Source organism: Carcharhinus amblyrhynchos, chromosome 13 (assembly GCF_965287045.1).
Source record: "Carcharhinus amblyrhynchos chromosome 13, sCarAmb.v2.hapA, whole genome shotgun sequence".
NCBI lineage: Eukaryota > Metazoa > Chordata > Chondrichthyes > Carcharhiniformes > Carcharhinidae > Carcharhinus > Carcharhinus amblyrhynchos.
In genome coordinates this window covers 39,956,989-39,982,128 of record NC_137336.1, presented here as the reverse complement: position 1 = coordinate 39,982,128, position 25,140 = coordinate 39,956,989, and the positions used below count along the sequence as shown (strand labels likewise).

At 42.0% G+C, this 25,140-nt stretch overlaps 1 protein-coding gene across 2 annotated transcripts in view; it reads right to left on the bottom strand.

Annotated features, from left to right (window-relative positions):
* LOC145351504 (glutamate receptor ionotropic, delta-2-like) overlaps window positions 1–25,140 on the bottom strand; it is a 380,118-nt gene that overhangs the window by 172,286 nt on the left and 182,692 nt on the right. For both annotated transcript variants that reach the window (XM_080201102.1, XM_080201103.1), the window contains exons 3-4: window positions 21,656–21,940; window positions 19,235–19,440 (exon numbers count right to left, since the gene is read on the bottom strand). In XM_080201102.1, coding sequence (XP_080057228.1) covers window positions 19,235–19,440; window positions 21,656–21,940 — 491 coding nt within the window. The remainder of the gene's footprint in view (window positions 1–19,234; window positions 19,441–21,655; window positions 21,941–25,140) is intronic.

The following is a 25,140-nucleotide window of genomic DNA, read 5'->3' as shown; positions in this document are numbered from 1 at the left end:
CCGACACAGTGCTACTCCAATGATGACAGCCTGGCGGATGGAAGGCTATTGACTTTAAATAGGAGAGATTGCAGATCATTAACTTTAAATAGCTCTGGCACAACAAGATCCAGTTTCACATGGACGACAATGATTTGGGCAGATGGGCTGACAAACAGTAGTGAGGGTACTGGTGGAATGGCAACTGAAGTGACGGGAGAACAAATACTGTCATTCTGAGAGAGGACTGGTGGTGTGTGCTCCATGGTGTTAAATGTTTCAGCAATCCTAATGATGGCCGGGAGAAAAGCAGCTTGGAAGTCACTGACCGCAATAGGGGTTTTTTCTGCCAATACAGCGCGACACTTAGAAAGAAAAGTTTGAAGTCACAGGTTCCATGATGTGTCGCTGGTGGTTGACCCCTGATTTGCCTGCTCCACAATCAAATCAGATATTTGATGATCTGGGTGCCTTTTTAGAAGCTGCTACAGTGTATAGCTAGCAAATCAGGGAACAATCTTCATCCAGGTGTACACCCGGAACCTCCCAATATCTCTTTGGCATCAAGCTGGCATCCCACAGTGGCTCACAGTCAAAAGCTGTACCATGGGTCCTTTTTGCTACCTGCCCATCCCTGATTGCCCTTGAACTGTGTGACTTTCTAAGCCTAAATTAAGAGTCAACAACGTTGCTATGCCTCTGGAGTTAGGAAAGGACAGCAGATTTCCTTCCCTAAAGGACATTAGTGAACAAGATGAGTTTTTACGACAATCGACAATGGCTCATGGTTATCATTAGACTTCTCATTCCAGATATTTCATTGAATTAAAATTTCACCATCTGCTGTGCTGGGATTCAAAGCCAGATGCCAGAACATTAGTTTGGGTCTCTAGATTGCTAGTCCAAAGAAAGTACCAGTGCACCACCACCTCCCCTTTTATTGCACTGAAGGTGCTATATAAGCATAGGTTGATGCTGTTGTTGTAAGTTACCATGTATACCTATATACAAATGATTAGGACTTGGTTTAATTTAATAAGATAAACATCTTTGTTTTATTCAAATAGTATTTGTACTGTATTCAAAAATAATGAAATAATTAAAGTTTCTCATTAGCAGGATGCTTTAAGGTTTAATATGTCAATGTACTAATTAGAGGATTATGCTGTTTACTTTCAGATGAAATGCGGTATGTAGGTTTGCAGGAGGCGAGGGTTGTGCCAATTAACTTACTATTGCGATCCCGTTATAAAAGAAGATAGTCAAAGCCACCCTGAGATAGGAAGTGGGACATTGGAACTCGGGATGATTCATTACATTCATGGTAAACAAATTGGCACCTGGTGATTTCCACAAACTGACTCATGTCTTGGGAGCCTTGTTTACAAGAACACTCATCACGCATAATGAATCATCCAGGACAGTGTGTACAATTGCAGGCCTGTAAAGATCTTGAACTTTCCTTTACAATTGGAAAAGTCAGGGGTGAAAGGATAGGTGAAGAGTACATTTCAGGAAAAAGAGAGTTGTTTTTAATTCTTTCCCAGGACATGGGCATTGCTAGCGAGGCAAGCATTTATTGCTGATCCTAATCGGCCTTGGGAAGGTGTTGGCAAACTGCTGCAGTTCATGTAGTGTAGGTCCACCCACAGGGATGTTAGAGAAAATGTTGCCGAGGATTTTGTCCAGTGACAATGACACGGATCCAGATCCAGTGATAGTTCCAAATCAGGTTGCTGTGTGGCTTGGAGGGGAACTGGCAGGTGGAGCATTTCCATGTGTTGCTGCGCTTGTTCTTCAAACTGGTCGAGGGAGAGGGTTTGGAAGGCATTGCATCGTTCTCAACTTTAAAGTAAAGTAATTTTGTAGTTAGTCACAGTTGTAATATAGAAAATGTTCCTCATCAGCTCTTTTGGGTATGCTAATGAGGCCAGTAGGATTTTTGTTGCATCAGTTGACAAGATCAATGCAGAAATCAATGTAAATTAAGTTACTTCAAATCATACCAATTGTCACGGTCAAGACATGAAGTAATGTATGTATATTGTATTTCGTCATCTGGACTACTTTTAAAGCCTTTATTATGACTGTCAAAATAGACAACTGCTGAGCTGACAAGATGGCTCCATCTGGTCACATGCTGGCTTCTGGAAGCAGCTCAATCTGATGATCATAAGGCTTGGCACGCCCAGAGAGAGATATCCAAAACTCCCCATGCATCAAGCAGAGCAGCTTAATGAACCCTCGATCTCCGAGTGTTCATCACCTTGTAAAACCCAAACACCCATTCAAAGATACCTAATCAGACAATGGAATGTCTGACCACATCACCGCCCCCCCCATCACTAACCACAACCCCCCCCCCCCCCTCAACTTTATTACTAAATAGGCTTCCCCAAGCAGATGAAATTCCAATCCTTCCTGAATCATTGTTGAAAAAGACAACGTCCTTGTAGATGTCCTTTCCAGGGTATAAACATCAAAAAGAGGATACAGTGGCAAACTGCCAATACCCCTGCTAATGCAGTGTTTAAGATGCCGGTGTGAATGAAGGAATAGCTGTATGCTTCCTAAGATCACATTGAAAATGTTTTTTCTAATTTAAATCAAATTCATTTCAATTTTGCAAGGAGGAAGGAAATTTCACTGCCGAGACATGAAGGAAAATATATGTTATTATATCCTCATCAACTGGACTACTTACAAAATAGGCAAAATGGAAATTTCTCAGCAGTTTCAAAGAGAACAAAGCTTAACACTTCAAACATCCTGGAAGGTGACACTCCTTACATTGTATAAATATTCCAGCCAAGCCAATGCAATCCTTAACAGATGAACGGACTGCCCCAAGCAGTTATGAGCAAAGGCAACTGTTTGCAAGTCCTAATCTCCAATAATGATGCTAATGGCTGAAGTGTTAACTGTTCTAACACAACAGTTTCAGCATGGCATTCGGGTTTAGTCAATCCAAAACCAATGTCTCCTAGAATAAAAGGAGTCGTAATTCCAATTAAGCACCTTAAGGTTCCAGCCCTGGCAAAATATATCCTTTGTTCAACACCTAGGAGGAAGGGTGAGAGGTACCACATAACCACCTCCAAGCTGTGAAAACTTGTAATATTATCCAGAGGAACTGAACTCAGGCAGTTACTGTTTGACCTCCAAGAAGAACAAGACTCCAGGTTGCAGCCTGCTCTACTTACCATCTTAACTATGAAGCAAGTGGCAGCAAAAAGAACTGTGGTCTTCATCAAAATTGAAAACTACTGGAACCTTGGGACTTATGCCCACAAGACCAACTTATTCTACGTGCCTTCTCCCATTGTGGAAGTTCCACTCTGGATAGACAGGTCCCTGCAACAGCTTACCTCTCCTCTGAAGGAACATTCCATTAGACTTTTGATTTTGGACTCTGGACACACATAAAACCCTAACCTGTACATTTCATTTCATTGTAGCCTAAAAGAGTTTCCCAGAGCTTTGGAAAATTGGCAGCAAAATGGAGTCTAGCTTCAGAAGGCAATAACAAACCTTGCCAGGAGAAGTAGGAATTCACCTGGCATTCCTTTGAATAAACTTTTGGTTTCAATTCTGTCAGAACATAAGAACATAAGAAATAGGAGCAGGAGTAGGCCATCTAGCCCTTCGAGCCAGCCCCACCATTCAATAAGATCATGGCTGATCTGAAGTGGATCAGTTCCACTTTCCTGCTTTCTCCCCATAACCCTTAATTCCCTTGTCTATCAGAAACCTATATACCCGTGATTTAAATATATTTAGTGAGGTAGCCTCCACCATTTAAACGGGCAGAGAATTCCAGAGATTTACCACCCTTTGAGTGAAGAAGTTCCTCCTCAACTCTGATCTAAACTGTCTCCCCCTTATCTTGAGGTTGTGCCCTCTAGTCCTGCTGTCCTTTTTAAGTGGGAAGAATCTCTCTACCTCTACCCTATCCACCCCTTTTATTATCTTATACATCTCTATAAGATCCCTCCTCATCCTTCTAAACTCCAACGAGTACAGACCCAGTCTATTTAGTCTCTCTTCATAGTCCAACCCCCTTTTCTCTGGTATCAGCCTAGTGAACCTCCTCTGCACTCCCTCCAAGGCCAAAAATCCTTCCGCAAGTGCGGTGACCAAAACTGCACACAGTACTCCAGCTGCGGCCTCACCAGTACCCTGTAAAATTGCAGCAAGACCTCCCTACTTTTATATCCTATCCCCCTCGCTATAAAGGCCAACATTCTATTCGCTTTCTTGATCACCTGCTGCACCTGCAGACTGGGTTTTTGCGACTCGTCAGTTGTGGTCTCTCTCCCCTGGATGTGATTGGAGACCTATCTCCTGCTATAGAGCAGAACTGATGCCTGCCTTTGAAAAGCTGCTCACCCCACCTTGCCCCACAGCCTGCTCCGCAACTGCGACACTCTCCCAACTGAAGCTTGGGTTCCCAACCTAAATGCCAATTCTCCCTGTAAATAATTTAGCCAGAGAACCTAACTAGACTATTTTTTTCTTCTGATATTACAACAGCAACTACTTAATTGTCCAATATAAGCCCTGTTTCCACAGCAATTAGAATTGGTCGTAGAGTTTCCAACTGTGATTAAATGTATTCCCGGAGATTTCGTCACATGACTTGTCATTAGTTGGCCAATGTAACTGTTCTGATGGTGCACTATCTTCCTACATCGATTGGGAAACAAAAAGACTCATTACCTAATTAGATGACATTTGACTGTCAGCCAAACAGCAACACCTTCCTCTGCCCCCTCCCACTTTCAATATTTTTATATCTGGTAAAGAAAAAAGTTCAAAGAAAGTGACTTTTTTTTAACTGTCTTGATGATGTTTCTCCAAGATTGTACACAGCAGTATCCTGGAAATCAATCTTTAAGTCCTGGAGACTCAAAACCAACGTTGGCAACCTTAGTTAATCAAAGGGCCACAATTACACTGACCAAGGTTTTTGCAGTATCATCTGATTTGCTGCAAGGATCAGCTTGATATGAATGATAAACTTTACAAATGTCCTCAAGATGTGAAGGATGCTGACAATGCTGAAGTATATTGCTCATCCTAAAAATCATGACAGGATGATGATGAGGTTTTTTTGAATTGCTGCAGTTTTTCCAATAATAAGAAATTTTTACCTGCCTGAGGGACAATGACATTCAAGTCAGGATTGGGGCTGATCTTTGATACTACTTCAATAACATTTCTGCTGGTCATTTTCAGACATAGGAGGCATAGTGTAATGAGATGCTGTAGAGGTATCCTCAGTGGAGTTGCTGCAGCACATTCTGTGGATATTATTTTCTGCAGTCACAGAATTGGTGGCAGAGTGCATTAATACTGAGCACAGTGGCAATAGGCGCTGATCAAGTGGTTTCCTCATTCTAGAGTCAAGCCCTTGGGGAGTACTCCATCTCACTTTTGATGAAGACACGGGAAGATTTTAAAAAGTCAGGGATCTCATTTTACAGAGTATGTAGCTTTGTTTAAAGTTTATCCATTAGTCACAAGTAAGGTTTACATTAACGCTGCAATGAAGTTACTGTGAAATTCTCCTAGTTGCCACACTCCAGTGCCTGTTCGGGTCAATGCACCTAACCAGCACAGCTTTCAGATTGAGAGGAAACTGGAGCACCCAAAGGAAAGCCACACAGACATGGGGAGAACATGCAAACTTCACACAAACAGTGAACTGAGGCTGGAATCAAACCCGGGGTCCCTGGTGCAGTGAGGCAGCAGTGCTAATCACTGTGCCACTGTGCTGCCCTTGTTTTGAGATGGCAAGGAATGTGAACATGAGGGTATTTGATTGAGCAGTACAGCTAATGTTCAGTGTACTTGTTAGGCTTGTTCTTGCTGTAGATGGTTATTGCCAGTGATTTATATTGTGGAAATGTCTTCTACCACTGGTTTGTTCATGGATCTGCCTACAGTTCACACAATCTATTTCATTATTGGAGGAGTTATGAATGAGTTTCATATCATATAATCAACAACATTAAATTCCAGTTCTGAAATTATGAGAGTGAAGATCATTGGCAAGGTGGATGGAGATGACTGGGCCTAAGATGCTACTCTGAAGAATATGGCAGGAGTAATTGGTCTCTTGCAATTTTTTTGTGTCAAGTATGATCCCAGCCACTCAAGATTTATTCCCTTGGCACCCATCAATTTTAGGTTTACTCAGGCTTCTTGATGCCATTCTCTGTAGAATGCTAGCTTGATGTTGAATACAGCTAATTTCACAAATCTGGCATTCAGCTCTTACATTCATGACTGAATCAAGAATGTCATGTGGTTTGGAGTCAAGCGGTGCTTGTGGAACCCAAACTGAATATCAACGAGCAAGGTTATTGTCACTTGATGGCACTACAAGTGACTCCTTCCATCACTTATTAAGTAATTTGGAGAAAATCGAAGAGGCAGGTGATATTTGTCTATTTCAATGGATAGGATGGAAAATATTCTGCATTGCTGAATGATGGCAGTGTCACAGCTAATTAAGGAGGCAGCTAATTCTAGCATTTCAGTATTCAGAACTACAGCAGATAGCAAAAATAGTGAACCCTGAAAACCTATGACCAATGTGCTCAGCTGCTCTTTAACTCCATCTGTAACAAACTAAATTGGAAGGACACTAGCAATTATAATGGTGGAGACTGTGCAAGGAAGCTGAGTAGTATCAGTTCCTCAGTACTTCTTGCTGAAGTTATTGCAAACCAATCAGGCTTGTCTGTTGCATTTGTGCTACCAGCTTGACCATAATTGCGAGGAAATGTATGTAAAATGCTCTTTTATTTGGCTGTTTGCCCACCACCATTTTGCTCTGAATGTACTGGGGGTGTATCAAGATTTCCCATGAGCTATCAGTTTTATATTATGCAGCACTGGCTGTAGTTTTTAACTGTTGGTGTTTACTGTGGTGGAAAAGCACTTATTAATTTTACTTACTTTAGGGTTTGTAATATCAGTAGATTTTATTCATAGTATAAACTAAGTGGTTCAGAGAACTAGCAGGGTAAACATGAGGAGTTATGGTAATAGGGCCTAGGTGAGATTTTGGTCAGTGCAGACTCAATGGACCAAATGGCGTCCTTCTGTACTGTAGGGATTCTATGATTCCACATGTCACTCAGATCATACAAGGGTAATAGGTTCTCTTCCCAAGGACATTAGTGAACCAGTAAGGCTTTATTGATCCAGCAGCTTTAACGGTCAAGTTCTTAGTGCTTGCACATAACTACCAGAATTGTTTATAATTGTCATAGATCATAAGCTCACAATTTTTGGGGTAGTAGTCTTTGCACCATAATTACTTCACTGCTATACATTACAGCAGCACACTTTAATTCATGCAGATTTCCTTATCACAATAATCAAATCTTTCCTAATTCCATTAGTTTCAGATGAATGATAACTTAACTTCAGCAACTGTGATTTGAATATTTATTACAAGTGAATCACATATTCCAAACAAATCATTTAAAAAATTTTGTTTAATATTTTTCATGTTTTCTTCAGAAAGATGTTAAAAATAACAGGCACTCTCTTAACTATAAACTACCCTTTGTCTCAGAATACCTTCAAGGATGTTTTACTTGAAACTTTTGACTTCTGTCAAAAGCTTTGACATGATCTGGATCTGGATATCTGAGATATCAGAGATCTGGATAGGCTGAGTGAGTGGGCGAGGACCTGGCAGATGGAGTATAATGTTAGCAAATGTGACGTTATCCACCTTGGTAGAAATAATAGTAGGAGGGATTATTATTTAAAAGGCGAAAAGCTGCAGCATGTTACCGTGCAGAGGGACCTGGGGTCCTTGTGCACGAATCGCAAAAATCCAGTCTGCAGGTGCAGCAGGTGATCAGGAAGGTGAATGGAATGTTGGCCTTTATAGCGAGGGGGATAGAATATAAAAGCAGGGAGGTCTTGCTGCAACTGTACAGGGTACTGGTGAGGCTGTAGCTGGAGTACTGTGTACAGTTTTGGTCGCCGCACTTGTGGAACGATATATTGACCTCGGAGGGAGTGCAGAGAAGGTTCACTAGGCTGATACCGGAGATGAGGGGTTAGTCTATGAAGAGCGATTGAATAGACTGGGTCTGTACTCGGAGTTTAGAAGGCCGAGGGGGGGATCTTATAGAGACATGTAAGCTAATGAAGGGGATAGATAGGATAGAGGTAGAGAGATTCTTCCTGCTTAGAAAGGATAGCAGGACTAGAGGGCACAGCCTCAAAATAAGGGGGGGGTGCAGTTTAGATCAGAGTTGAGGAGGAACTTCTTCACTCAAGGGGTGGTGAATCTCTGGAATTCTCTGCCCATTGAAGTGGTGGAGGCTACCTCACTGAATATACTTAAGTCATGGGTAGATAGGTTTCTGATAGGCAAGGGAATTAAGGGTTATGGGGAGAAAGCAGGAAAGTGGAACTGATGCACTTCAGATTAGCCATGATCTTGTTGAATGGCAGAGCAGGCTCGAAGGGCTAGATGGCCTACTTCTGCTCCTATTTCTTATGTTCTTATGAATTTTACACTTTGTTCTGAAGACTGGTCATTCTGTCAACTGAAAGAAGCTACACCCTGTGTGATGCAAATTATTCCCACGTCATTAGGCTTTTAACTGCAATTGAAACTCCTCTTGGTGAAAAAAACTGAAGTTTTCTTTGTATTTTCCAAATTACATGATCCCCATTCTAGATCCATTTAAACCCATGCTCAATGTTTCCCCATTGCTTAATCTCATCCATGATCACTTCCCCATGCTGCCAAGTGACAATGCCTCCAGCCCACCAATGGTAGTATACAATTTTGGTGTTAAAATTGGCTTCAAAACAGAAAGATTAAGAAGACAAAATTGAGTACACAGCTACTGTAGCAAGGTAACAATCTAAGCTCTGGAATGGAAATGCCAAACTGTAAAAAAAAAACCTCAAGTATGTTTATGCTATAATTGCTGTATATTCACACTTAAGCATGGTCTAAAATCAAAATCCAAGGGATTTTTTTTGTTACATTACCAGCTGATTAGCCTTTATGTAAACTTCCTAATGTTAGCACCAATAAGAACAGCATGAGTAGAAATGCTTCATGTTTCAATATGTAGTTTTATTATTTTGTTCTCTAGTTATTGTAGCTTTACCCAGATTTTTTACTTCTCCCCATGTCCTTCTGCCTTCCCAGATCAGACTTTGACTTTTCTCATCATAATTTCTGGGCAGATGCTTCTCATTGTTACACTGTTTCTCTCCAGATTCCCTATTATTCCACAAGGGGGTACTATTGTTACGTCTTTGGGTTACACTATTCTATAAGCAGATGATGGGTAAAGTGAATGCGCCAGCTCTGACACGCAGGTAAAATAGGATTGACTTATGGGTATGATTGACATCACTGAAATGAAGATTACGCCCACAGCAACCTTGAATTTGCAACACCATCATTACCCCAACCTTGATTTCTCCATCACAATTTTTTTGTTGTCTTTTATGTTATTTGCTAATTTTATTTCAAATTCTTGGTCCCTACTTTCCATTTTTATAGTTTTCTCTATATTCTTTGCCATTTGTTCGACCATACACTTAAAATATCAAACCTGTTAGGAAAACAAAATTTTCTTTAGGTTTTGAGTTTGGTGAAATCTCATCAATGGAACACAATCTTAAATGCACCTATTTTTTCCTTTGTCAGGACATACTTGTTTGTATATTTTTCAATTCCTTCTCACACATTTCATATTGGCTACAGGCCAAGTGCTGGAAAATGGGATTAGAATAGAAGCTTGATGGAATTGACAATTGCTGAAGGGCCTCTTCCTGTGCTGTAAAACACAATGGGCGACATCTTACCAAAAAAGTGGCAGAGTGTTAGGTCCAGTGACAAATCTTACGCCTGATTCATATTAATTTCTATTTCCACAAGCTTCATGCTACACAGAGAAGGCACCAGGTTCGTGCTTCTGTAGACCTGTTGTAAATGGCGCTAGTTTGACGTCACATCGCTGCCCGTTGAATATCTGGGGGGAGAGGGGTGGGGTGTCCAGGAGAGAGTGAGAGATCGCTAATGAAAGTCATAGAGGTTTACAGCATGGAAACAGGCCCTTCGGCCTAATTTGTACATGCCGTTCTTTTTTTTAAAAACCCCTAAACTAATCCCAATTGCCCACATTTGGCCCATATCCCTCTGTACCCAGTGTACCCATGTAACTATCTAAATGCTTTTTAAAAGACAAAATTGCATCCACCTCTACTACTTTCTCTGGCAGCTTGTTCCAGACACTCACCACCCTCTGTGTGAAAAAATTGTCCCTCTGGACACTTTTGTATCTCACCCCTCTCACCTTAAACGTATGCTCTCTAGTTTTTAGACTCCCCTGCCTTTGGGGAAAGATATTGACTCTTTAGCTGATCTGTGCCTCTCATTATTTTATAGACCTCTATAAGAACACCCCTCAGCCTCCTACGCTCTAGAGAAAAAAGTCCCAGTCTATCCAGCCTCTCCTTATAACTCAATCCATCAAGTCCCAGTAGCATCCCAGTAAATCTTTTCTGCACTCTTTTTAGTTTAATAGTATCCTTTCTATAATAGGAGGATTAGAATTCTATACAGTATTCCAAGTGTGGCCTTACCAATGTCTTGTACAACTTCAACAAGACATCCCAACTCCTGTATTCAATGTTCTGACCGATGAAATCAAGCATGCCAAATACCTTCTTCATCCCTCTGTCCACCTGTGACTCCACTTTAAGGAGCTATAAACATGTACCCCTAGATCTCTTTGTCCTATAACTCTTCCCAGACCCTACCATTAACTGAGTAAGACCTGTCCTGGTTCAATCTACCAAAATGCATCACCTCGCATTTGTCTAAATTAAACTCCATCTGCCATTCATCAGCCCACTGGCCCAATTGATCAAGATCCTGCTGCAATTGGAGATAACTTTCTTCACTGTCCACGGTGCCACCAATCTTGGTATCATCGGCAAACTTACTAATCATGCCCCCTATATTCTCATCCAAATCATTAATATAAATGACAAATAACAGTGGATCCAGCACTGACTGCTGAGGCACCCCGCTGTGACATGCTAATATATTAAAATGAGTTTTCTGCAGTCCTGTAGCATGCTTCACACCATTTCAGCGGCAAGGGGCTGGTAAAATCGGAACTCGGAAATCCGCTGGTGCGGATTGCACTCTCAGGATTTTCAGCCCTCACCACCATTCCCGATGACCGAGCGTGCAACCTCAAAATCGCCCCTTGTGACTCACTCTATCGCTAATCAATGGCTTTGATAATTTGCCTGCCATTTAATCCAGGCAAGGTTCTTTTTCTCATCTTACTTTAATCTGTTTGTTTTAACCACAAGAAATATTTTTGTTTCTGAATGTTTTTATTTCCTATTCTTACACCAATTGTGCTTTCCAAACATCCCCACCTCCCCGTCCCCCCCTTAGATTAGGTTAAATTACTTACATGCATTGCTTCATTGCCCAGAACCAGGTCAATAAATACTGCTGCCTTTTCTGAAGTAACAAAATTCTGACTGAGCACTGCCAAAACAAAAACTGTTTTTCCTACAAACATTTTACCACCCTCAATATGTTAAAAGGTAATTGAGATCTATTGCAGTCATAGCTGCCATTAACATGAAGCTCTCTAATTCATTTCACAATTTCCTTTTCACTGCTAGACTTTTTATGTTATAGTGTGAATAATCCTCAATTTTATTCAGAGATTCTGACTGGATCACCTCAATTTAAATCCTAATTATCCTGTTTAGGGGATTCCCTTTGGCCAAGTGGTCCTCATGGACATCTACTGAGGTCAATTGAGGCTAATTATTGTTATAGTTGGAAATTTTCCCAGATTGGCATCTGTTTGTTTCCTCTCTTCAGAGAAGCCAACAGATCTCAAGATCAGAGGAAAAAAAAAACTAAAAGATGAGCTTTATTTCTCTTTTGTGTTTTATATATTTCAAAGGATGGCTTAGTTGTGGTTTGTTGATGTCTCACGCAAAATTAGATGAGATTTCTCCTTAATTTTATTTACTTGTCCCTGAAGACACTGTCTAATGCTGAGGCACAGTTCCAATCTCTACCTTGTTCCACAGAATATTTTCCCCTGGCAAGCCAAGACAGTGAATGCTAACAAGGGGAATATCACAGTGAAGTCCAACTCTCTCCTCATTTAACCTTGATACAAGTACATTTTCCAGCAAAGTAGCACTATAATGCTACTCTCTCTTCTAAGTCAGGGGCCTAAGATCTCAATGGAAAAGAAAATCAGGTGGAATACAAGCTGGAATTAAAAACAAAAAATGCTGGATAACCTCAGCAGGTCAAAATGTTAGCTGTATTTCTCTCTCCACAGATGCTGCCAGACCTTCTGTTATGCACTCCAGGCATCATCAAGACAATTCAAACTTCATTAGGAATGAAATATGTTTATTGATGAAAATAAATTGTGTATTAGGGTTTGCAGCCCTAGGCTGTCTTGGAGCAACCTAGTAAGAAGTCTCACAAAACCTGGACTTAAACCTGGTGTTGGGGGACTTCTTACCGTGTTTACCCCAGTCCAACGCTGGCATCTCTACATTTGGAGCAACCTATCCAACTGCTTCAGTTACTAAATGCGTACTACATGACTTCCAAATGTTTTCTGCCCAAAAAGGGGCCCAACTCTAGGGGTGATCACTCACTGTCAATTCCCATTGGTCCCTCTTCTGCTGTGCTGTCTTAAAGCAACAGACCCCACAATCACTACATGTGCTTAGTTTATCCACCATTTTTCTGTTTTAATTTCAGATTTCTAGCATTCACAGTATTTTGCTTTTATGGATGATGCCTTTGGCACTCCTTTCCACCATTAAATGTTTCTCACAAGTTTCTTCAACTTGGATCACTGAGATTAGGAATCAGCCTTGTAGATTTTTTCTATATTGCCTCCAGCATTTCATTGCCTCAACGACCAAAGCAGGACATTGTGTTCAAAGCGTGATTTACATGGACAGCAGTGCGGTTTGCTCAGGTAAGCTTTCGATAACTTGCTGAGGAGAATGAATATCAAACACTTTTCAGTAGTTTTTTTAGACATGGGGACATCCTGTTCCTCCTTATAATAACTCCAGGAGTTGGCTGTAAAGGAATAGTGCTTTATTACACCAAATAAAGTGAAGTTTAAAAACCATTAGCCTGTGGTGAACACAACAAGTCCCAATCAGGAAAATGGAATAATGGACCCACTCAAGGGCCTGCTTTATAGAGGGCTCTGTATACAAGCTTCACCTAGTTAGTTAATTACCAATCCGAGGGAGCTCATATTCAGCTTGTCCGATAGAAAGGTCAATCAGTGATTCCCCATGCAAGTCACGAAGATTACCACACTCCTCAAGACCATGCATTCAATTTTTGAGATTAGTGACACATACAAAGTTTAAAATATGGCTGAATTTTAGAAATACTGAACAGGAAAATAATCCAATTGTGATAGAACAGTCTTATACTCAGAATAGAAATCCTTTAGTCTAACATCGAACAGACAATTTAAAAAATGCAATTCAAGAATTCAGACTCATAACCATTTTGTAAGATTCCTTTAAATGCACACACTGCTTTCCATATCTTTCAGGAAAATCAACCTGTCTTTTTTGAGATTTCAAATAGCTCCCTTGTTTATCGAAGATTTCATGTGAACAAACAGGACCTGATTCTCCCCAAAAAATTTGAAGTGCTGAATTGGCAAGAAAACTGGTGTAATTTGCAATGCAGAGGCCACAATCGCAAATAGCATTAAAAGCTCGGGATGGCATGGCCTATTCACACTGAGTCTAACAGTTCCAGGATTCTGCACATGTACAGTGGCCCCGAACTGTCAGACTGCATTTTGCTGGCCAGCCCTGGAGCTCTGCGCTGCTGCCCCTCAGCCTGATCGTGGCCCACACAAGCATTCCTGGGCCAACCTCACCACCCGCTACCCCTGCCACCCCCCTTTCCTGATTCCGGAGCGCCGCAATCTCCAGCCCTCCATCCCCAGTGGTGATAATTCCCCCTACCGCATCCCCGCAGACTTCCTCTTCCCCAGGAGAAAGATACTGAATGGGAAGCAAATCACCCTCCCTAGCCAGCCCCGATTGCTGGTCTCCCTGCAGCCCCACCTGATCCTTTCTGCAGAGTGGCAGCTGAGCCTCACCCTCCGCCCCCCCAACGATCACCCCCTAGCCTCACCCACAATAGACCCGGCCCCACCAGGGGGCATAGGCTGGCACTGCCATGGTGCCCATGCTCAGCGGGCACCAACCACCCCCCCCACCCCAATTCCCCCTGTGGGCCCCGATTGCCCCTCCTTTGTTCTGGCTGGGTCTCCCGCTAGTTCCCAACAAGTGGGGAGCTACCCTAAATCCTGCCTGAGTGAAATAATCCTGGCGGGGTGGGAGGTGCTATCGGGCCCAGAGAATTTTGTGCCGGGTCCGATAATGATCTTCCCACAAAATTGCCGACACGCGCATCTCCCAATCCGCGCACCAAAAAAAATGTGCGTCAGGATGGGAGAATCGGACCCACAAATTAGGAACAGGAGTCAGCCATGTGGCCCCACGAGCTTGCTCTGCTATTCAATAAAATCATTGGTGATCTGATTGTGGCTTTAACTCCACTTTCCTTCATACTCTTCATATAAACTTGTTCCTTCCAAGGAAATTTCAAACTGCATGGTATTCAAACTCAGCTAGAATTGAATATAGCAGTCTCTTTTCATCCTAGGGAAATAGTGAATAGCATTTCAATGATTTTGACTACGTACAGCCAGTATCCATCGCAAAGCCCACACAATGGGCTTTGATTCTCTCTTAAACTCAAGGAAGATAATTATGCATTATTGTTTTAGGAATAGGCTTGATCTAAGACTTTGGCTTTTAAACCCAATCGCCTGGAATTTCCATTCAATTGTACTGGTTTCTTCAGCTCAATTTAGCTAAAATTGGAAGAAGCTGCACACAAGATCTTCGTGTTTTAAGTACAATATGCTTTTGGCACAATTTGTGTTCTGTTGATCTTTTGCATTAGTTTTTAAAACAATGCACTGGAATTGGGGTCATATCCACAAAGTTGGTCACATCCCCAGGGTCAATTAATCACCACTGGAAATTTCTGCCAACTGAGTTAATTTGCAGGCGCTCAAGGAGATTTTTAAAATTAAGCTGGTTCTTCTGGGCACAAGGGCACATGTTGTAAAAGCTTTTAAATCTGGCTTTCATTTTCACTTAGTAAGAAAGTGACTAGTGCACTCTAATATAATTAGAAAACAGATTGATATGGTTTTTTAGAAAGCGAATTTATGTTTAGGTTACTCAGATGATAGATTGACACTGGTCAAATTATTTGTTTTGAAGGGGTGGGGGCAGGGGGGACCTTCAGCTGTTTTAACCCAACTTCATCAAGTTATTCTGTGTCTGCAGTCTGCATGCACCATGCTTGAAGAAAAGAAAACACCATGTCACCTCTTTTAAGTATATGAAGAATATTTTTGGGCAGCATGGTGGCACAGTGGTTAGCACTCCTGCCTCACAGCATCAGGGATCCAGGCTCAATTCCTGGCTTGGGTCTCTGTCTGTGTGGAGTTTGCACATTTTCCTCGTGTCTGCGTGGGTTTCCTCCAGTGCTCCGGTTTCCTCCCACAGTCCAAAGATGTGCGGGTCAGGTTGATTGGCCACCCCAAATTGCCTCTAAGTGTCAAGGGAACTAGCAGGGTAACTAAGTGGGACTAAGGGGATATGGGGCTGGGTGGGATTGTGGTCGTTGCAGACTCTTTGGATCAAATGGCCTCCTTCTGCACTTTAGGGATTCTACGATTCTAAAGCTCTGGATGAGATTCTTTGGCCTCCTCTCAGTGTTTTCTTGGTAGCAGCAGGCAGCGTGCTGTTTGCTGGCAGCAGAATCCTCTATCAATGGGAATTACCACTGAAACCACCCCAAGTTGCCGGGAAACCCGCAGCGGAGGGTATGCTGCCGGAGGGACTAGAGAATCCCACCAGTGTGTGAATGGGCGGAGAATTCCAGTCACTATTTTAGAAGTTTTAAAATTGTGCCCAATTGCACTACTTCATGGGTGATTTTGTGTTTGGAGATATGTAGCTGAAATTGAGCAAAACTCAGGCAATAAAAAACACTTCTCAAGCTGGGCGCAATTTCAGCTGCAATTTGCTTTGGCAGAAACTCTAACCGATTACATACAATTTGAATGAATTTTGAAGGGATAGACTCCAATATAAAATGCTGACAAAAATACATCAAATTTGTCATAGCCTCAAGCAACAGTTTTAATAATGTCCACAGAATTAACCAGAATTCTTCAGTATTGGCTAATACATTCAAAGGCTAGGATATTTTTGCTGCTAAACTCTGAGTAATCAAAAGATACATTTAAGCATCTCCCGTAGTTTGAATAGACACCTTGGTTAAATACAAACTGAACAATCTCATGAAGTTGGCCGCATTTCACATGGGCCTCTTTGGAAACATTATAAATGTGATTTTCATTCTGTTCGCATGCTTGAAGATAGAAAGCACTGTGATGATGATGATGAGCTGAGCTGATTTACAATGGCCATTTATGGAGTATGTGTGGCATGAGAAGCAGTCACATTCAGAAAATAAGCTCAACATGAAATCTGAAGCAAATATGGATTATAATTCCCCTTAACATTGTGGGAAAACTTTATACAGTAAACAGACAAACCTGAATTCTCAGCTGCTATTACCTGTACATATATTATTTTAATATTTCCACAGCTTACTTGCAAACACTGCAACTGTGTCACTATTTACAGAACTAATACAAACTGGGTCTGTGAATACAAGTGCAGGTTTCTCTTGCACAACTGCAAATACAATTACTATTATTGACCAGCTGAAAACATTAGGCAGTTATTAAAACATTAAAGACAGGAATGTTATTAATTCTTTAATGTTTACAGTCAAAGCCTGACCGTACATTGCTTTTTCTGGTGAGGCTGTAAGCACTGGAAATATTTATTGCTGCTGGGCTGATTATCCTTACAAAGTGACAAGTCTTACTGGCTGACCTGCTGAACATAGGAACTGCCGAATCTTGTTACAAAACTGTGCTTGTCACAATTGTTCCTGATTACCACAAGCATGCTGCATTCACAAACCATCATTTCATGCATCCCTCAGCACCTTTCATGCCTCTTTCTCCATACATCCCTACGCAAGTGATCAGCATGAACTTCCACTCCACTAAAATTGATGTGTTAATATTTTTCAGTTGGTTTGCCTTGTAAGGCTTGCCACAATGTTCCTACCCCACTCATGCTGAATACAATTATAGAATGAGCTCCCGTGTTCATATAGTACCAACACTAAAACTACTTATTTCCAACTCTGAAACAGTGCCTGACTTTGCCCCTGTTTCAGATCATCTGCTGCTGAAACCCCCATACATGTCTTTATTTACTCTAGATTTGACAAGTTTAATGCATTTCTAACTGATCATACACATTCTACCCTCCCTAAACTTGAAGCATGTAAAACTCCACAGTCTGTGTCTTAACTCAGAGTAAGTCTCTTTCCCACGTCATCCCAATGTTTGTTGACCTACATTGCCACCTGGTGAAACAACACCTTGATTTTCAATATTCATATGTTTTCAGATATCTCCATGGCCTCATCCCTCCCTATCTCTGTAACCTCCCCTTCTAAGACATCTATGCTCCTTTAATTTTTGTGCTTTCTTGATTGTAGTTGCTGTACCACTGTGCTTCTCACAATTGTTTCTGAGTACCACAAGCATGCTGCATTCACAATGCCACGTCTTCACTTGTCTAGGCCTTAAACCACTGGACCGTCCTCCCTATATCTCTTTCACTCTCTTGCACCCATCAAGTTGCACCCATTTTCAAGAATGAACATTTGATAAAGTTGGGCATGAGGCGAGTAGCATGGTTCCCCCTTTATCAGGACCCAAAAATGGCTGCGATCGGGACTGCACCCAAAATGGGCATGATGGCCATTTAAAAGCATTTGCATGTATTTAAATTGACTTAATGGCTACATGCCCAACCTTACAAGCCCTTCCCCCTTTATCACTGCGTTCGCCCATCCAGAATTGGCACAAAACAGACATGCTCCACAAAAGTTCGATTTGGGCGTTCAAATTAGTGAGAGGTAAGTGTCAAGCATCCGACAGCTCTCAGCTTGAGATCGGTGGTGTGGGGGGAGATGGGCTCAATGGCTATTGCTTGAGATTGGTGGTGGTGGGGGGGGGGGGGTGCGGAGAGAGAGGTCTATTGCCACTTTGCCTGAGATCAGGGAGGGGGAATGAAGGGTTCGCTGCCACTCTGTCTGAGATCGGTGGGGGAGGGAAGAGGGGTCCACTGCCACTCTGCCTGAGATTGATGGGGGGATGGAGGTCCGCTGCCAATCTGTGTGAGATCACTGAGAGGTCCACTGCTATTCTGCCTAAGATCAGTGGAGGGGAAGGGGAGGGATCCGCTGCCATTCTGCCTAAGGTCAGTGAGGGGGAAGGGAGGTAGAGGCATGTGACCGATCTGGGTGGCAGGAGGAGCTGGGGGATAAGGAAATCAGTATGTTTTTGTCTGTGGGGACCAGTGGGAGGCATTATCTGGTTCAGGAGCGATATGGCAGGGGAACCGCATTCTATCTTTTTTTTTCTGCACATGTGCAGTTGGAAGCACCGATTGGAGCTGCAGGATTTTGGGTGCATTAAGCCCTGTCCACAGGCTTCTGCAGCGCGATTTGGAATTGCTGATATTTCTTCAGGCAGAGTACATATAAGGGTGCCTTAGAAAGGGTCTAAAAGTCAGATCTGAAACACTCAGTTTCAAGTCCACCCAGTATCTAGAATCAAAGTGGTAAAATAGGGCCGTCTATCTTGCTTTGCATTTTTAAGACACACCTTAAAACCTACCACTTGTCCAAGCTTTTAGTCATCTGTCCAAATGCCTCCTCATGTGGCTTAGTATCATGTTTTGTTTTATAGTGCTCCAGGGGAGCACTTTGGAATGTCCACTGCATTAAAGATACTATGTAGATATAAATTGGAGGAAAAAAAAAGCACAACTTTAAACATTACTGGTACTGGTGTGAACTGGAGTTCCATCTTAAGGTACAGAAACTGGATGTATGCATGCACTTGTGTGTGCTGCTGATTCTATTTCAAACTTCCGTGTGCATAATCATCAAAGATATGAAATTTGTTACCTCACTAATGAAGGTCTTTGCTGTACGTGGGTTAAGAAAAAGTAAGGCTCTTCGAAGCATGTCTCGGAAACGGCTCAGCTCATCAAACCCAAGAGTGGAGAAAAGGCCTGTGAACATGCTGCTTATGCTGGCCTCAACCTTTTGTAGTGAAACTTCTATTCCCTGTTGACCAGCTTGGCTCAAAAATTCTTGGATCCCACGAATATCTGTTCAAATGTTCAAAACATTAAGTATGAGAATTCAGCGCTTTGATTACAGTTATCCTAATATGAAAACTATATAGTTGTCCTGTTGGTTACATTATGGCCAAGTTGCACATAATAATTGCAGATATCCACCATTTAAATATCAAAATGAAAGAAATATTTATTTGCTTGTATATTTTTTAAATTTTGAATGACGGACTTCATGGTCACTTCTGGTACAGATGAAATAGATTAAAATATCATCAATGCGTTTTGTGCTGATCTTGTGCATGTGTCCCTTAGTATCAGGGGCATTAGGAGGGTAAATATGTGGGGTTACGGGGATAAGGCTTGGGTGGGATTGTTGTTGGTGCAGGCTTGATGGGCCAAATAGCTTCCTTCTGCACAGTAGGGATTTTATGATATATATACCAAATGACATATTATGGACATTTAAATAAACAACAGAAATATACTGTCCTACACATCTTGGGACACTAAGGGGCAACTTCAGCAAAGCCAATCAACCAATTGACCGAACCTGCACATGTTTGGACTGTGGGAGGAAGCCAAAGTCACCCGGGGGAAAGGCACACACACAGACATGAGGTAGAATGTGCAATCTCTGCACAGACAGGCACCCAAGGCTGGAATTGAACCCCGGGTCCCTGGCACTGTGCGGCAGCAGTGCTAACAAGTGTAGAACATTACAGCGCAGTACAGGCCCTTCGGCCCTCGATGTTGTGCCAACCAGGGGAACCAATCTAATAACCCTCTAACCTAAACTATTCCAATGTGATCCATATGCCTATCCACTGACCATTTGAACGTCCTTAAAGTTGGCGAGTCCACAACTGCTGCAGGCAGGGCATTCCATGCCCTTACTACCAGTAGAATATTCTTAATGGAAAGTAAGTGTGAAGACCACTCAGATTTCCAAATGCTCTGGTTTCCTGTTGGCAACAACATGATACCAGAAATGAAAGCCAACAGATCAAAGCTCAGCTCTGATTATTACAACTTAGTGCTTTAACAAGCAGCAGTGCCCCCTCCCCAGTAAGATACCAATTGGATAGACAGATGTGTTGACTGGGAATTTGAAAGCTATGACTACAAAACAAAATTTACAGTAAATTTAATGTGTTGCAGATACTGGCAGCAAAAACAATTCGCAAGTACATTCTCCACTCAAGAAATTGCACAATAGGGGATTTAATTTTCTCTGTGAGCTACCAAGTGTATGGATAGCATGTTTGTGCTAAATTGCAGCCTCTGCTATGTAATTGCAGTTGTTGATGCATTTCAAACAAATTAGTTAGCAAATGCATTAAAATAGCGCAGACAGAAATTTAATGCCAACATAGTGACCAGATACTAAAGGGAGCACCCAAAAGAAATAAAACTCCCAGAAACAAACTTGGAAAGCACTAAGCAGCTGACTGATTGTAATCTCCAAATGACAACATACTAAAAACTTGTTTTCAACTATCAGGAAAGGAAACTACACTTTAAGGATCGGTAAAGAATCATCAAAGCAAATCAGGTAAGTTTCCTTCACTTTTATGAAATATTGCCTGTCTCACATTATTGTACAATCATACTCTTCGCACTGTGTTTAATTTGCCCATACTGAATGCATCAAATGATAACGACAGATGCTGAATGCAGTGGTACAATCAGATATAAGTGAAGCTGTGGGAAGTTTAAGCATGATAAAGCCTTTATTGGCATGTTATGCACCTTTAGTGCTGTATTATCAATTACTGCTACTCCCACCTCTATCCATCATACAGCTCCCAGCCAAATGTTACCCTTTATTGTTTAGACAACTGACAGAATTTCTGGGCTGCAGACATTGGGAAGGAAGACCATGTCCCTTCAGATACATAGAAAACAATGCAAGCTCTTAACATATGTAAAAAAACCCCTGAAACTTTTCAATCTGGCAGGCTGTTCTTTTCATTTATTTTAATCTTTGTCATAGATGCAGTTATGTTCTAAGCATACTGCTGCACCAACTATTTGAACTGTTGGGCTTAGGTTCACTTTCAGTATAATGGAAAAAACACATGAATACTGTTATCATCACATGCAAAATATGACCATTTTGGTTTTGTTCACATTGGTCAAATCTTTAATGAAAAAAGTATTTGTTTTGCATTGTATTGAAGACATTAGGTCTAGAACAGTTATTTGTGCTTGATAATTAAAAAGGAAAAGCAGGCTTTGTTATTACCATATGCATCATCATAGAAGATCATAAACTTCTGCCAGGAAAACTCTGTGATTACTTTAAAAATGACTTCATTGAAGTAATCAGGAGGACGGACAGAAAGTGTGTAGTCACTGTTCCTTGTATTCCTTGTAATAGAACATTGAGAACGCGGAGTTCCAGCTGGTGTGCGCTGAATGTAGAGGTGAGGAATATGCATTCCATCTGCAAAGGACTGCAGTGAAGCTGAAGGGGCACAGCTAGTGGAGCTAACAAGAGCCAAGATTCCTTGTGATACAAGGTCACAGGCTGAAAAAGAAAGACATTTTTCCATTAATCAACAACAAACAGCAGCAATCATGTATTCAGCGCCGTTAACAATGGCTAATATCTCAACATATTTCACAGAGGCTAAAGAAAAAGGATGATGAGACATAGGAAGAGGAGCAATAGGGGTGAAGAGGTGGAGTGTGAGGAGCGTCTTATGTAAGGGAAGGAAAGTGGAAGAACAGAGTGACTTACAAACTGAATTCCAGAGAATGGGATCAAAGCTGCTGAAAGCAAAATTGCCAATGGTGGAATGAAAAGAAGGATGACACAGAAAAGGATGGACTCTGAAGATCAGAGAGTATTTATTGTGTGACCGAGAATTAAAAGCTGGATGTGTGAGGAGCATTTGAGAACTCTGGGTCTGTACGCAATGGAGTTTAGAAGGATGGCTGGGATGGGGGGATCTCATCGAAACTTACAGAATACTAAAAGGCCTGGATAGATTAGATGTGGGGAAGATGTTTCCATTAGTAGGAGAGACTAGGATCCAAGGGCACAGCCTCAGAGTAAAGAGATGACCCTACAAAAACGAGATGAAGGGGAATTTCTTCAGCCAGAGAGTGGTGAATCTATGAAATGTATTGTCACAGAAGACTGTGGAGGTCAAATCATTGAGTGTATTTATGACAGCGGTAGATAGGTTCTTGATTGGTAGGGGGATCAAAGGTTACAGGGAAAAGATGGGAGAATGGCATTCAGAAACTTATCAGCTATGATTGAATGGCAGAGCAGGCTTGGTGGGCTGAATGGCCTAATTTTGCTCCTACATCTTACGATTTTATGACCGGAGGAGGTAATGTAATTCAAGAAAAATGTAGCTATGGATAATCTGAAAAACAAAAGTGAATGCTTTACATTTAGAGCTGAGGAATATGAGTAGGTCAGCACGGAGGGAAGAAATGGGTGAGCATGACTTGGTTTTGGGTAGGATACAGCCAATAGAGTATAGGATATGCCACAATTTAAGCTGTGTGGAGGGGGGGGACACTAACCAGGAAAGCATTGAAATAATCCAGACTGGAGTTAATAAAGGTATGATTGAGGATGTCATTAGCAGATGAGCAGAAGTAATAATACAGGTATGGTATATATTGGAGGAAAAGTTGATTGGAGAGGCGATAAGGCCGAACACTCGAGTTGTGAATAGTCTTGTTCAGCCTGAAATAGTGGCCAGATTTTGGCTGAGTCATGGATTGGGAATCCAGTGTTTTTGGTAGAGTTTAAGAACAATGGGGGGAATTTTCCTGTTCCCACCTGCCATTGGAATTGTAGCAGGGGTTGGGGGGGAGTGGGGGGGAGGGGGACCATGCAAAGATCTGTTGACGTCAGCAGGATTTTCCGGTTTTGGAGCGGGCGCGGCTTGAAAATCCTGCCTATTGTTTTTGTTTTGCTGAAGGATGTTATCAAAAATCATAGACTATGGGCCTGATTTTATCATCGCGTTGCACCCATTTTTGGGTGCAAAACTTGGTAAAGTCGGGCATGGGGCAAGTAATGTGATCCGTGCCTGCCTCCGCACTGGTTTCCCCTTTACAAAGGCCTGAGAATGGCTGCGATGTAGACTGCACCTGAAATGGGTGCGATGGTTATTTGAATGTATTTGCATGCATTTAAATTGGCTTAATGGGCTGCATGTCCAATTTTACCAGCATTTCCCCCTTTACCACCACGTTCACCCACCCAGAATTGGCGTAAAACAGACATGCTCCATATAAGTCCGATTCGGGTGCTCCATCAGTGAGGGTTAATGTGGAGGTATGTGCCTAGCGTCCGATGCCACTCTGCCTGAGATCAGTGAGGGTGAAGAGTATCTGCTGTCACTCTGCCTGAGATCTGTGGAATGGAAAGGAGGTCCACTGCCACTCTTCCTGAGATCAGTGGGTGTGAAAGGAGGTCCGCTGCCACTCTACCTGAGATCGGTGGAGGGAAGGGGAGGAGGGCCCCTTGATCGATCTGGGTGACGGAGGTGTTGGGGGATAAGGGGGTCAGTAATGTTGGGGGGGGTGGGGAAATGTCTGTGGGGGCCAGTGGGAAGCATTATCCAACCGGGAGGAATGTGGCAAGGGAGCAGCATTCTTTCTTTTATTCTGCGCATGCACAGATGGAGGCGCCGATCAGAGCTACAGGGTTTCGGGCGTGTTAATCTCCCCCACAGTCTTGTGCAATGCGATTGGGACTTGCTGATATTTTTGCAGGTAAAGTGCATATGGGGATGCCTCAGAATGGGTCTAAAGGTCAGATCTAAAACACTCCCAGATTCAAGACCACCCAGCACTTAGAATCAAAATGATAAAATAGGACCCTATATTTCAGACTAGGAATTTGATCATAGTGGAGTTTCAGGAGAGTGTTATCTAAATACAAATGGAACTTGATCCCATGTTCTTGTCACCGAAGAGCAGCATATAGATGAGAAATAAAAATAGACCTCTAATTCCAGAGGCAGCAGTGCAGTGTTGGAAAGAGAAACCATTGCTAGAAGTGCTTTGTCTCTAACTGGTTAAGTAAGGATAGTGCCAAGTAATATAGACTCACTGTGATAATAATGAAGAGACATAGGAGGATAACTTTGTGGTAAAATGTGCCAAAAACTGCAGAGAAATCAAGAAGGATAATGAGATACGGTAGAACACTGTCACAGGGGTGTGGCGGCAATGATATTGAAACTAAAGAGAACAATTTAAAATATCAGGTCAAATACTGTTCATATAGAAAAGCAGGATCATAAGGAACTTGATGGGAATGGAGTTGAAGGTGAAGGAGATGTTGACTGGCAGAGAAATGGATAAGAATGTAAAGAGGCAACAGTTTAAGGCCACCTTGGGACAGAACCCTTGACAAAGGATTTCCTTAGTTGGCAAGAAGAAGGAGGCTTGCAGCTGAAAATATAGTCCTCATCTTGACTGCATGGATGTTTTTACTTTATACTTGTAGGAGGTAGGGGTGAGCAGTTTATAGCAAAGTTTACTGTCAGAGAAAATAACTTCGGGTTATTATTCCCTTCAGGATAATCTTTCAGTCTTGGTCTGTTTTAAAAGGGATACCCAGTATAGAAGAAGAGAAAAGCAGAATATTATTTAATGGAAAGAGACTGCAAATGCTGCTGTACAGAGGGATCCGGGCATCCTTGTATATGAATCATAAAAAGTCAACATGCAGATACAGCAAGTAATTAGGAA